This window comes from Lissotriton helveticus, chromosome 3_1 (assembly GCF_964261635.1).
Source record: "Lissotriton helveticus chromosome 3_1, aLisHel1.1, whole genome shotgun sequence".
In the NCBI taxonomy this organism is placed as follows: Eukaryota; Metazoa; Chordata; class Amphibia; order Caudata; family Salamandridae; genus Lissotriton; species Lissotriton helveticus.
The window spans coordinates 157,756,634-157,771,318 of record NC_136061.1 but is presented as its reverse complement, the minus strand read 5'-3'; the positions used below and the strand labels follow the sequence as shown (position 1 = coordinate 157,771,318).

The following is a 14,685-nucleotide window of genomic DNA, read 5'->3' as shown; positions in this document are numbered from 1 at the left end:
TGGGACAGGAACAGTGTAAAGCCTTAAAGATTATGCAGCCCGTTTTGAATGCAGAGCGTTGCGCCATAGGTAGCCAGTGTAGAGTGCGCAGCAACATCCTGGCAGACTGCCATCTTGGCTGCTTATAAATCAGTCTCGCCGCTTGATTTTGAATTATTTGTAGACTATTTACCAGGCCAAGAGGAAGGCCAGTGTAGAGAGTTGGAAAAATCAAGGCGGGAGAGTACCAGCGCAATCACCACCTGAATCCAGGCTTGGTGAGATAACAGATGGGAGATCTTTCTTATTTTTCGAAGTTGGAACGAAGAGGAAGAGATAACCGTGCCCACATGACACTTCAAGGAAAGATCGGAGTCTATAGTTACTCCCAGGCTTTTCACTGATAGGGACGGGACAGGAGAGGGGCCTAAGGCAGCCGGCCAAAAGTGAGGTCCCCAGCTAGTGAGACTCTTCCCCGGCAGAACCAATTTGGTTTTCCCTGGGTTGAGTTTTAATTGGTTCTGATCCATCCAACCTTGGATATGCAGCAATGTGTCCTGGAATTCAACAGCTGCATTTTGGGAGTCCAACTTAAAAACCAGCTGAAGATCATCAGCATAGTTGAATACAATTGCGTTCCTGGTCTTGAGTGAGTGGATCAGGGGACGGATGTACAAATTGAACAGTGGAGACCGGGATGAGCCCTGTGGGACTCCACATGAGGTAGCCAGGTTAGGGGCCGTATAGCTCCCAAGATGTACCGCCTGGGTTCTACCTGTCAAAAAGGATTCTATCCACTCATAGGCTGTTCCCCGAATCCCTGCTTGTTCGACACGGTGCATTAAGATGTTATGATTGACCGTGTCGAACGCAGCCGACAGATCGAGCAGTACGAGTGCCTGCGGAATGCCCTTATCAGCATTGGCTCTGTGTCCATCACCGCCAAAATTACCGATTCTGTAGAGTGGGCGGGCCGGAAGCCAGCTTGGTTTGGTTCAAGATAGTTGGAATTTTCAATGAACTTTGACAAGCATCTAGCCACATGGGCCTCCAATATCTTTGAAAGGTAGGGGAGGAGTGAAATCGGGCGATAGTTAGCAGCGACGGAAGGATCTACTCCTGGTTTCTTAAGGAGGGGAACTAACATGGCTTTTTTGAAAGCCATAGGCACTTCCCCTTTGCTTAGAGATTCATTGAGAAGGGGTAAGAGACTGTATGGTAAGGCTGAAAAGACTTCCTTCAAAATAGTAGGGGGACAACAGTCATTAGGGGATCCCGACTTGACTCGGGATATTAGTTCGAGTAAGGTGACTGAATCAATTTCCACGAGTTGATCTAAGACAAAAGGATTATCAGGGTTGGCCCCAGGGGGTTCCTCCTGAACTGCCAGAGGGATACTAGCCCTACTGGTATCTATTTTCTCCACGAAGAAATTGTTCAGTGCGTTACACCGCTCTTGTGTAGGAACCAAACAGGGAGTAATTCTATCTTCGCTACTAAGATTATTAACAATCCTAAAGATTTCCCTGGAATTGTTAGAAGCAGCGAGTACCTTAGTGGAGAAATAGGAGGTTTTAGCAGCCAGTAGGGCATTCTTATAATCCCTACGGGCAGTGAGATAAAGACGACTGGAAACATGCCGAGGTCAACCCCCTCCTGAAGAAACTCTCGGCGGACCCCACCGACTTCAAACTACAAACCCATCTCCTGCTCCCGTTCCCAGGGAAATTTGTCAAAGGCCATCAACAGCCAACTACACACGATCATTGAAGAGCACAACATACTCGACCCCCCCCCCCCCCTCCCAATCCGGCTTCAGAAAAAAACACAGTACGGAAACCACCCTCCTCGCCGCAACAGACTACATCCGCACCCTACTGAACAAAGGAGAAACAGTAGCCCTCATCCTCCTCGACCTTTCAGCGGCGTTCGACACAATATCCCACTGCACCCTAATACGCAGACTCAATGCAGGGATATAGGACAAAGCCCTCAACTGGATCCGCTCCTTCCTTTCTGACAGAACGCAGCAGGTTTTTCCTCTCGGACCCTACACCAACCGCCTGCTGAGTCCCTCAGGGGTCCTCCCTATGCTCTTCAACGTCTACATGTCTCTGCTCGTCCCCATAACCCAAACCTATGGACTCCACACTATCATACGCAGACGACACCCAACTCATCCTCTCCTTATCTAACGAAGCCAACGCCGCAAGACACCCCTTTTGAGAAGGCATGGAAGCCGTTGCTAAAAGGATGGAAAAAACAGCTGCATACAACTCCACACTAAGACAGAAGTACTAATCATGGGCCCCTGATGCCTGGAACGACACCTTGTGGCCCCCTGCCCTCGGAAACCCACCCACCCTCACCATGCACGCAACCTGGGAACCATCCTGTACTCCGAGCTCAAAATGGACCTCCAGATAAACTGTCTAGTCTTCCTGCTTCCCCACACTCCCCCTCCTATGTAAGTAAATGGATCCCCCTCGAACACAAAGACCACCACTCACGCCCTGGTCACCAGCCAACTCGACTATGGCAATGCACTCTACACCAGAATAAACACAAACCTCACCCGCAGAACATCCAGAACGCTGCCACAAGACTGGTCCTCAACCTGCCAGGACACTGCCACATCTCCCAGGACCTGCACGCACTCCACTGGCACCCCATGGAGTCTAGAGTCCCCTTCAAGACACTCAAGTCCTTCCACGACACCGGACCAGCGTACCTGGACAGCCGACTCAAATTCCACCTGCCCCAAAGGACCCTACAATCAGCCCAGCTCTCCTATGCCGTGATACCCTCCCCCCACCAGATAAACCAGAGCCCGCACCTTTTCCTTTCTCGCTGCCAAAGCCTGGAATGCCCTGCTGCTCCACCTCAGATAGACATCGCGCCCCACCTTTGCAAGAAACCTCAAAACCTGGCTCTTCGAAAGGCGCCCTCCTTGATGGACAGGAACCTGCCCCCCACACCCCGCCAGAGCTTTGAGACCCTTACGGGTGAGTAGTTGCGCTTAACAAACGCCTGATTGATGTCCCTTCGGGAGCCATTAGTTGAAAAGGAAAGGGGTAGCGGATCAAAATTTGTGTCAAATGTGAATTTTCAATTTGTGTCAAATGTGAATTTTCACTCAATCAAGTACTATTCTATCTGCCCGTTATTGAGGGTAATTTTATCTGAATCAACTAATCATGATGCCTTTTAGTTACTTAAGAAATGTTCATTGGCTTGTTCAGCAGAGTCTGTCTCATTTTTTTACAATTAAAGTATTTCCCTGCTCTGTTTTTATAGGTCTCGCCGTGGGGATATGGGTTCCAGTGGTCCACGGCAACAGAAAGATCTACCTACAAGCCCACCGTACACAGCATATGTAGGAAATCTACCCTTCAATACAGTACAAGGAGACATAGATGCAATCTTTAAGGAACTCAGTGTAAGAAGTGTACGGCTAGTAAGAGACAAAGAAACAGACAAATTTAAAGGTATGTGTTTTAAATATGTGTATTAATTGCAGGAGCTCATACGTGATGTCTGGATTTCCTTTGCCAGGCATTCTAGATCTTCATGACATTGGGTGGAGTGATTCTCAAACTAGAATCTAGAATGAAGTCACAGTGCACAACAATCTGTGAAGGTCCACAGAGTGTACCACAAGTTTAATTTCTTAAGCGAAGTGCATTATTTTGGTCTAAACATGTTTATGCAAAGTTCTTTTCTTCTCTCATGCTTTCTCGCTGTAAAGTATGTTTAGTCACTCAGCACTTGACAATGTAGTATAGGAATGAAACATGGTATGCGTACCACGTTATGCACAACACTATTGTCGCAATTAAACTTTTTAAACATTTTTTAGGTCTCGCGCCTGCGATTGCAGGGGCAAAGCCCCTGCTGTCGCAAAGCGAGCCTATTGTGATCGTTTCAGCTTTCAAGGACTAACAGGACTTGGAGACAGGAGACTGGCACGCAGCCTGCCGGAATCGGATCAGGTCGAGCGTGTGAACACGCACTCCGATTCCGGCAGGCTGTACACAACACATGCACACACACGCAGGCACACACAACACACAGACCGAGACCCCCCCGCCGCCACACACACACACACACACACACACACACACACACACGTGCACGCACGTGCACACACATACAGAGACCCCCGCCACACACATACACACACACAAGCGCACCCCCTACAACTAAGCCCCACTTACCGCCATTCTGGACTTCTGCAGCCTCCGCGGGGCTCTCCCTCTGGCATGGGAGCCTCGCGTCACCACTGCTCCTCTGGCCAGGCCTGCCGTGGGCGCGGGCTTCGCGCACTAGACGGAAGTCCCGCCCCCACCATAGGTTTCGTTTTTAGGAGTGCGCGCACCTGGTGGAATGCAGGGGGAGTTTGCAGAGGGGCTCGCGGCGCTGGGAAACAGGTTGACGGAGACTGCCGTCCCTCGCTGGACTTCTGTGCTCGAGTGAAAGTAAGCCTGTGATCTGATATAAATCTTCCATCTTCAGGCCTCCTGTCCCTTCCTGCCAGGGTCCGACACCTGCACGCAAGTTTTTTTAAATTTCGGCAGATTCCTGCCCAGAGGTCCTAGCGTATCGTCTCACTGCCACATTTCCATGCTTCCCTGAGCAATTAATTCCCTGACACATATCGAGACCCTTACCGTAGCGTCCTCCTCCGTGTCAGCAACTCTGGGCTTCTCCCGTCTCGTTCCGCCGTCCTCTGTCCAGATAGGAGCTCAGATACAAACTCAGAACAGCTTGTGGCCCCCTCGGAGCTCGGTACCTTGCTGTGACACAACGGCGCTCATTACCGGCGTCCACAGACACCTCCTGTTCCACTCGCAGACAAAAAAAGGAATCTGGCCAAAATGACCATGGGCGGCTTGATTCCTCACAGCGAAAACTCCGTGACCGCAGTAAGAGCTCAGGGGCAGGCGGCTAATTACAACAAGGTACTGGATGAAATCAGAGCCGAGAGAAGCGGCCATCACACAGCAGCGGCTCCTCTCATGGCCATGGGGGGGGCTGATATGCATTATTTGCAGCTTATAAATGTACTTTTAGCGATGCCACGTTACATGACATTGCCTTTGCTTAGGCTGCAAGTAATATGAACTCATAAGATGACTGTTCCATCACCAAAGTAATAATCCGTTAAAAAAAAAAATTTGTCGAAATGGATGAAACAACAAATTCCACTTGCGATACAATGGGCAATGTTTCTTCAAAAAAGTATTCGGTCTTTCAACCTTCTTGGCAGAAACAATGATTTGGAATAAACCATTCAGTAGCTCTTTTGTATCCTCCTTAGTGGCGTTTATTTCATGAATCCTGAAGAGCACAGTGCCTTTTGTGTTATTCATCTGCAATCATCTGTCCCTTGGTCCATATGTCTATGGTGATCGATCTGGCAAGCACCCCTCTTTGTTATTGTGTTGTTGACAGATCCTTCCTGATCACAATCTGAGACTTGCCTGCATTTAGCGGATACACTGATTGTGATGATTAATAAAGCCCTAAAGAGGCTAAATATGGGACTGCGCACAAAAGGGATTTATTAGAGCTGCAGACGAGAGCGCCGCTTGTGTAGCTGTTGGGTGTGACCCGGGCTGACCATCCGAGAGCAGCCACGCCCACTGTGTAAACACCTTAATGTGTTTCACAAGATCCGCGGAGTCGCAAGAGTGCTTTTCTACCTAATGATCAGGAAACTCGGTCATGGTGATTGCCACAGGCCTAGTTTCAAAATACCGTGTTTTTCAAACGTAGTTTTAGGTAATGTGGGCAGCTGTAGGGAAGTGGCTCCTATGAGGAGAAGTCAAAGGTCATGAAAGAGGAGGCGTCGCCAAGGAATTCTGGACTGACAGACATTTCACTGGCCCTTTAAGAAGTCTATTTTGAGCGCTTCCTTTGCAGAGAATTTTAGTTCCCTATTCGTTCCTGCTATTAATATTGCATTTTTAACAAATAGAATGGATTCAGTTCCCCTAACTTGAACACTGCGTGGCACTTCAATGTTTAAGGGCCTTTGCCTAATCTATTGTGAAAGGGAGTGGATCTAGCTGCATGTATGTAGTATATACTGGGGACTGAACCACTTACTGTAGTACGGGCACCGCTTTAAATTAGCAGGATATTTACTTCTTTAAATTGAAAGGTATTGTAATTGCATTTAGTGCCCCCCGCCGAGCACCTTCTGTGAAGAGGATGTTTTCAGCATTCTGCTTCAGTGCACCCAGTATCGTGTGTCTGACGGGAAAACTGCTTCGAAATGGGCTGATTTTTGAAAAGGCGTGCAGGTAGGGCTGGTGCACATTGATTCGTGTCAATATAAATCTGCAACTCCACATACGTTTAATCAGATTCGACTAGCCTTGGAGGCACCGGACTGGCGATTACTTTGTTAATTTCTCTATTTCCTGAATATGTTGTCATTGTGTGTGCTAATCTCTATTCCTGTCGAGATGTCTTCAGGTTTGTGTCTCTGTTCTGCTATAGTCTGTCCTCTGCTGCTCCTCTGATTGTATTCCCTGTGTCCGACCCCTGGTGTGTCTCTATTCTGAGTGTCTACTCTCTGCCAGTCTGTATCCCAAGATGTCCCGGTCTCTTCTTCGTCACTTTTACCATGTGCGTCCCATGTCGCATTGTGTTCTCTTCTGCACCACGGTATGATCTCCCTCTCTGACCCCTTCTGTCTCTGTGCGTCTATTGTAGGTCTCCTGGTGTATCTGTACTTTTGGAAGCGCCACACACACACACAGCCACACACACACACAGCCACACACACACACAGCCACACAGCCACACACACACACAGCCACACACACAGCCACACACACACACAGCCACACACACAGCCACACACACAGCCACACACACAGCCACACACACAGCCACACACACAGCCACACACACAGCCACACACACAGCCACACACACAGCCACACACACAGCCACACACACAGCCACACACACAGCCACACACACAGCCACACACACAGCCACACACACAGCCACACACACAGCCACACACACAGCCACACACACAGCCACACACACAGCCACACACACAGCCACACACACAGCCACACACACAGCCACACACACAGCCACACACACAGCCACACACACAGCCACACACACAGCCACACGCAGCCACACACACACACGCAGCCACACACACAGCCACACACACAGCCACACGCAGCCACACACACACACGCAGCCACACGCAGCCACACACACACACGCAGCCACACGCAGCCACACACACACACGCAGCCACACACACACACGCAGCCACACACACACACGCAGCCACACACACACACGCAGCCACACACACACACGCAGCCACACACACACACGCAGCCACACACACACACGCAGCCACACACACACACGCAGCCACACACACACACGCAGCCACACACACACACGCAGCCACACACACACACGCAGCCACACACACGCAGCCACACACACACGCAGCCACACACACGCAGCCACACACACTACACACACAACTACACACAACAACACACATAACCACACACACAACACATACAGCCACACACAACCACATAGTCAGTGCACACTTTCACCAACCACAGACGCCATCAGTCATCAGTGCACGCTTTCACCGGGCACAAACACCACCAGCGCACAATTTCACCAAGCACACACTCACATGCCACCAGCCGTCAATGCACGCATTCATCAGACACACCCCACCAGCCGCAAGTGCACGCTTTTACCACGCACACACACCACCAGCCGTCAGTGCACGCTTCCACCAGGCACACAGAACTTTACCAAGACTCCAGTTTAAACAGCTTCTAAATTAATGGTGCCTTAGGCGATGTTCGCAAATAATCCTCGCAACATACTTAACTAGGGGTATATTTGCAAAGAGTTCATGCAGCGCAGCGCAGCAAGTGAAGATGCTGCACTGCCTTGGCACTGCGTCAGCCCCGTGCTTGAGGTGCATCATCACAGCTGTGTGAATAACAGCTGTGAGCCCCGTGCCTGAGGTGCATCAGAGCTGTGTGAATAATAACTGCCGGCAGCCCCGTGCTGACGTGCATCATCAGAGCTGTGTGAATAATAACTGCGTGTGCGCGTGCCGGAGGTGCATCATCGGAGCTGTGTGAATAATAACAGCTGTGAGCCCGTGCGTGAGGTGCATCATCAGAGCTGTGTGAATAATAGCTGTGAGCAACAGCATACTCTTGCACACACTCACTGCTCACCAATTCAAAGTTTGCTTAAAATTTTAGGCAACGCATTGTCATACACAATGCCAATAACTCAAACTTCTTTAATGCTGCGAGACCTATTGCATTGCAAATGCTTGTTATAAATCTTTTATTGTAGAAATAAAAGCCATACAAAAATGATATAAGGTACATTACAGTTTCCGTCTTATTCATCAATCTCAGTACAGAAGTACAGCTATTATCACAACGATCCAAGGAATCAACAATGGAGTTGCGTGTTATGTACAGTACTTCGTAAGTGACAGATTACTCTGTTTCCTGGTCTGCTGAAAATGGGGGAGCGTCGCTGAAAGGGTACATATCATCCCTCTACTCACATTCCATTGACCCCCAAATCCTAGTCCATTTTTGTGGGCAGCCTCTGCCTTCGTATATGGCCCTCTCTGCTTGCATGCACCAGTCCATATCTTACTCCCAAACCGAACTGTGGCCTTGCCGCCCCCTTCCATGTCCTCGCAATGTTCTGCTTCGCAACCATGCATCCCAGGGAAACCCAGATTCTCTCGCTTCTAGACAATTCGTTGGCCTCCCAGATATTAAGAAGACATAGGCGCGGTGAAACCTCCTGATTTTTGACAAATTGATGAGATCGCTGATGTAACCTTTCTCCAGTATGTCTGGAGGTTCGGACAATCCCACCACTGATGTAGATAAGTGCTAGGTTGACCACACCCTCTGGGACAGTTCGAGGATTCCAAAATACCCATTTTGACAAGCACCAAACTGGTGTAATGGGCTCTGTGTAGCAGTTTAAGTTGGATACATTTAAAACTGGATCGAATGGCCACTTTGCGGGAGGGAGCCAAAGCCTCATGCCAGTCGTCATCACAAATGTCCCCAACATAGTCCACCCAATTTGCACGCGTCTTCCCCAAAGTGTCTGGTGCATTATTTAATATTTTATGATATGTTTATGAAATGGCTTTTTCGTGGCGATAATCATCTAACAATCTGTCCTCTAGGGACGAAGAGACCAGCAGGTCCGTATCTTTAGGTATAGCTTTTTGTAATGCACTGCGTGCTTGAAGGTGTCTAATTGTTTCTCCACTATGTAGTTGGTAATCCCGCTGGAGACTGAACGGAATCACCTCTACTCCCGCCCATAGATTGCCCACCCTCCTAAGTCCAATCAAGTCTCATTTATAGAATCTGTGTTGTAGCGATAACCATTTCAACCGGTATGGATCAAGCAACTGAGTGACCTGTGTGATCTTGGCCTTCCACCCCAATGCGGCGGTTGCAGAGTGCCAAAGAAAGATTGTGGAGGAGGCAGTAGTGTATTTCGGGACCTGTTTCTTCCCTCCATAAAGTGCTCTGAGATAGTTGCCTCTGACCATATTGTGTCTGTCCATTCCACTGTTGCGGGGATTCTGCTCATACACAACTGTGCAGAGAACCAGGATCTCAGTGAATTGTGGTGTACCAAAAAGCTCACCTCAGTAACTAGAACCCCAAACCGACTAGCATCAGTGTCTCATTAGCTCTCCGTCCTATAGCAAAGCTACCAATGATTAAACCACCCAGAACATGCGACTTAGGTTACTCTCCGTAATGGTGGGAATCACGAACACTCTTTAGTTTGTTATTCTCGTACCAGTCCTCAACATGAGTAAATTAAGGACGTGCTCTAAGATGCAGTATTTTTGCTAACATAAGCAGGCATATGATTAAAATAATACGATCAGCATTGTTACAGTTCCATAAAATACAAAGGGAGAAATTGTATTATAATGATTGTGGAAACAGGTCCTATAGTTCCTTGTGTACCATCCTATCCGGCTAGGAACTCTGTTTTATAATAATAATAGAAGGTCTCGAAGGCTTGAATGGGGAAACCCATACCTCCAGGATCAGCAAAAGCTCTCTCTCTCTCTCTCTGGAAAAGGATTTTCTCCAAGTGCCCTAATTGTGCATGCAGTGCAATATTAAAGGCGTTGGAATTTCCGTTAGCTGCAGCTGTGTTCATGCTGTGTCTAGAGCGTGGGCCGATCAGCCAGAATGACAGCTTACATGGTTATGGTAATCTTGGAGGCTTCTGCACCCACTGTACAGCCTGAGGTCGCGAAGTAAGTCTAGATGTGTTGAAAACCAGCCTTTCTCATGTGAAGAAATTCAAGCAGTCTAACTTACAACAACAGTTGCATGCAATGCCGTGTGCAAAAAGCCGCAAAATGGCATTTAAACGTCTAATAAGCTTATGCTAACATAGCAACGCGTGCAAGCAAGGCCCTGTTTTCACGACACCCTTCCCTGATCGGAACACTTGCAAGAAGGGAGGTAATTTTTGGAACGCAGAGTTCAAGTTCCTGTGAGACAGAACCAAGTTCAAAATTTGCCAAAACGTATAATTGGGAGTGATCAGTTCGGAATAGTCAGAACAAATTGAAAAAAAAACCAATAAGGGGGAGTATACTACTCAACCTTAAAGTAAAAAAAAAAAAAGAATCGAGCACTGGACGCGCTGAAGATGAACAAATGCCAAATCAATCTTGTATAGCCACAATATGTTGCAACTGCATCCAAGAGGATGTCGCTATCATCAGAAAACATTTCAGCCATCCAATTCAATAATGTGAAGGAACTTACATGTTCATCGACAGCTGGAGCCTCTAGCACCATCAGGGGACAACTCGGGTGTTCTTAGAGATAACTGCGTGCCAGAAAGTCATGGGCTGCAGTTCCAATTGCCTAGGACTCCATGTGCCACCACACAGGCAATTATTCCGATACCAGAACAGTCTCACTCATTAACAACTAAGGGACTCATCAGTAGATCATAATCTGTGTTAGGAGACTCCATATTGCAGTGACCCAAATCCAGAACCCATTCAAAGCAGCAATCCAGGCAATGGAAAACAGGTTGCACTCATGTCAAGTAGGAAAAACTGAAGGACAATCCATAGGCTACAATAAAGGTGGCCAGAGGTAGCGTCCCATAATATTCAAGCATCCGGTAACAAAGCTGGAGCAGGCGGGACAGGTTGTCTTGTGACAGACTGTGCAGCCATTTTTGAGCAAGCAAATTAACAGCAGTACACTGGCAGCCAAAGCGAGAATTAACAGTAAACCGCCGAAAAGGCTTGAAAAAATGCAGGCATCACACCAAATCTAGTTTGGAACGAAGACACAAGGCCAGAGCTTACTACTTTATTTAATACCTCGTCGACCTCAGGCTTGGCTAATTTTTTTTAGAGTGAATCAAAGCGCCAAAATGCAGTGGGAGATCAGTATTCAAAAGCGCATGCACTTCAGTGCGGGTGTTTGCCACGTGAAGGACAAATGTTTCACGGGATGAAGTAAGGGCAACTTCTTTCTGTGATAATAGAGCCCTTATTAGACTCCTCTTGTTGAACTCTGCTTTCAAGTTCTGAATGGAAGGCCAGATGGACATATCAAGCTTCCCATGCGAAGGCGGGAAAAGCACATTCTTACATCAGACTACACGGGAAACGATTACAATGTACGGAATCCCTGCCAGCATACCACTGCAATCTTCATTAATAAAAAGTAAATAGCTACCGTTAGCTAGCAACGTGAAAGTTGATGTTATTGCTGGGACTGGATTACCCTTTAAAATGCAGGCTTGGTGTGGAGCTTGTGTTACACGAGCCGTGCAATTGTATGTTCTTGCAAACTAGTGAGTGATCGGGTGTAGAAATTTCACGAACTACTTGCTTTGGATTGGCTACATCTAAAAACAAGCATTTGCAATGCAATAGGTCTCGGGTTAATTAAGTTTGAGCTATTGGCATTGCTAAATATTGCAACACCAACTGCAACAAAAGCTATTGGTGTTACATTATTTAGCAATCCCAATAGCTCAAACTTTAATAATGCGAGACCTGTTGCATTGCAAATGCTTGTTATACCCATGTTTTGAAGTTGATAAAGCGGTGTTTAAACGTCTTTATCCCCAGCATACTAGGATGACAAACTGTTATATATCTCTTATAATTCTGGAAAAATGCACTTCATACCGATTTCAAAGTAGCAAGATTGCAATGATTTTAATTGTGCAATACAAATTATCTAACTACCTATCTAAATCCACTACTAGAGACTCAATGTCCCTTTACATCACTCGTGCAAGTTCCTGCGTTCTCCCTCTGTTAAGGGTTTTCCACCGTCCTCTTCCTCGTATTTCTGCTTTGTTTGTTTACCCGCTTTAGCACTGGGCAAATGTCTGAAGTAGAAAAATAAGTGCCGGTGGAACCCCCGGCTCAAATTAAGCACTGAAGAGAGAATTTGCAATATTTGCCTTTGCAATGATGAAAGCGTCTCTTTTAAGACCTTCACCTGTCAGGGGAAAGCAGACTAAAGTAAGACTCCTCTCGGAGGCTGGGGACTGCTATCAAGGGAAGCCTGCGGTCCGCGTTGGGAATCAACCTGTCACCAACGTCGTTAATTCTCACATAGGGAACTTTATCAGGACTTAAGTGATAAGAGTATTTAGAAGGGAAACCTCTAGGGTAATTACCTCCTTTTTCTGTTACAGCAATGGCTGCCATGATGTCATCATCAATCTTACTTCTGGAACGTGTAACTGCTGCCACTACATATGTCGCTACTGCTGTTTTTGCCGCTTCATCAGCAAGAGAGTTGCCAACAGCGTGTACTCCTACGCACTGGTGACCAAGAGTATGAATTACAAACACGAGAGGCAGACGTTCTTTAAGTTCTGTGACTCAAACCCATAACAATGTGTTTGATCGTGCTACCTTTGGAATCCCGATTCATTCTGAGTCCAAAAGAATACGTTTTCATTGTAAGACTGAACACCGTAATAAGTCACTTACGATAAGAGTAGTCGCACAAGGATTAGCGTACTCCAGTGCAAGCACCAGAGCCGTAGCTCTGCCAACTGGGTGGTACGGGCCCCTAATGTCTGTGTATGCACGACATCTGACTATAACTATCCATTCACCACTGTACCCACCACTATTGCGCAGGCCGCTGAAAAAGCATGCTTTGAAGCCTTCGCCGGTTGTGCAGAACCGTCAATGTAAATGATACAATGGAAATCCTCTAGCGGGCGCAACGACAAAGGAGCCGGATGAACAAATTCCTACTGCAAGTACTCCCAAGTTTGCAAAGAGGAATCTAAGATAAACGTGACATCCGGAGACGTCAAGGCTGTGGCCCATTGTATCCAATGAGGATGCAAAGCTTTTCGAATTTGGTATACTGGCCTTCGCTACTGCCACCAGGGCAGGATATGGTGTAACAACCAACATGCGTTTCCCCTGCGACAGCGCTCTTTCAGAATCGCCGTCTGTACGGCAGTCAAAACTTTCTCGACAGAGGAAAAGCGCATTTCAGCCGAAGTGTACAGGTGTGACTTGTCAGCAATAGGGACTGTCTCCTTCATTAAAAGTCAGGTACGTGAAACCAACTGCACCTGGCACAATTCTTATTACCAGGTTTGTGTGATTGTCACGAGTCAGCAAGTATTTAGATTCAAGAAGATCAGACTGCATAGAATGCATTATAGCTGAATGTTCTGGCAGCCAGCAAGATTTGGTAACAGTAGGTTGTATCAAGGCATATAGCGGCTTGATACGCAGGGCATAATCGGGAATGTAAGTATGACCGAAATTCAAAAAACCCAGTAAAGATTGTTGTTTTTTCAAAGTTGTCGGAGCACCCAACTGTGCGCACTTCTCCAGGAAGTGAGGTCCTCGACCTTAGCTCAGAGCCCTGGAACAACACTGTTTACTCTGCAATGTGCGACTTTGCAAAGTTAAATTTGTAACCGTAGTCCGCACGCATACAAATGAAGTGGTCAACGCGACACAGATGCGGCCATAATTCGTCTGTGAGCTAAATATCAATATACGAGCATGCAATGGGGTTGAGTCTCTCTAAAAGAGACTATACGAGCGGCAAAGACGCCTGGGCTGCTGTTGTACCCCATGGCCAATCTTTTAAACTGTTTGTTTGCCTCCATAAGTAAAAGCTGTCCATTGACCACTAATAGAGGACATGTTATGGCTAAAAAAGCCATTGGATATGTCAAGTGTGTTCTTAAAACCTTATTTCACCAGACTATCCACAAGGGCAGAACTGTGAGTATTCTGTACCGCGCAGGTCCGACAATGAGAGTTCAAATGGTAGTAATCCAATACCAGGCGATACGACCCTCAGGTTTGGTCACAGTAGGATTATTCCTAGGTGACAAATGTTTCAATCCCACCTTGATATTCCAATTGTTCAAGGATTTCCGCAATGGGAGCTTTTGCTTCACGCCACATGGGATATTGGGGTTGAGGCTGTGGCATTGATCGCAATGGAATCTCATGCCTGGGCGAAAGTTTGTCCCATCCACATTGAGTACAGTACAAAGCCGGTGCAAGCACATTGGCCCACTCTTCGGCAAAATTATACGCCTGCTCCTTCAGAACTGTATGGGCGAAACTGG

General features: G+C 47.3%; 1 protein-coding gene across 5 annotated transcripts in view; it reads left to right on the top strand.

Annotated features, from left to right (window-relative positions):
• The window catches only part of EIF4H (eukaryotic translation initiation factor 4H), a 178,306-nt gene that overhangs the window by 49,492 nt on the left and 114,129 nt on the right, over nt 1-14,685 (top strand). For all 5 annotated transcript variants that reach the window (XM_078679442.1, XM_078679441.1, XM_078679444.1 and 2 more), the window contains exon 2: nt 3,277-3,467. In XM_078679442.1, the coding sequence (XP_078535568.1) occupies nt 3,277-3,467 (191 nt within the window). The remainder of the gene's footprint in view (nt 1-3,276; nt 3,468-14,685) is intronic.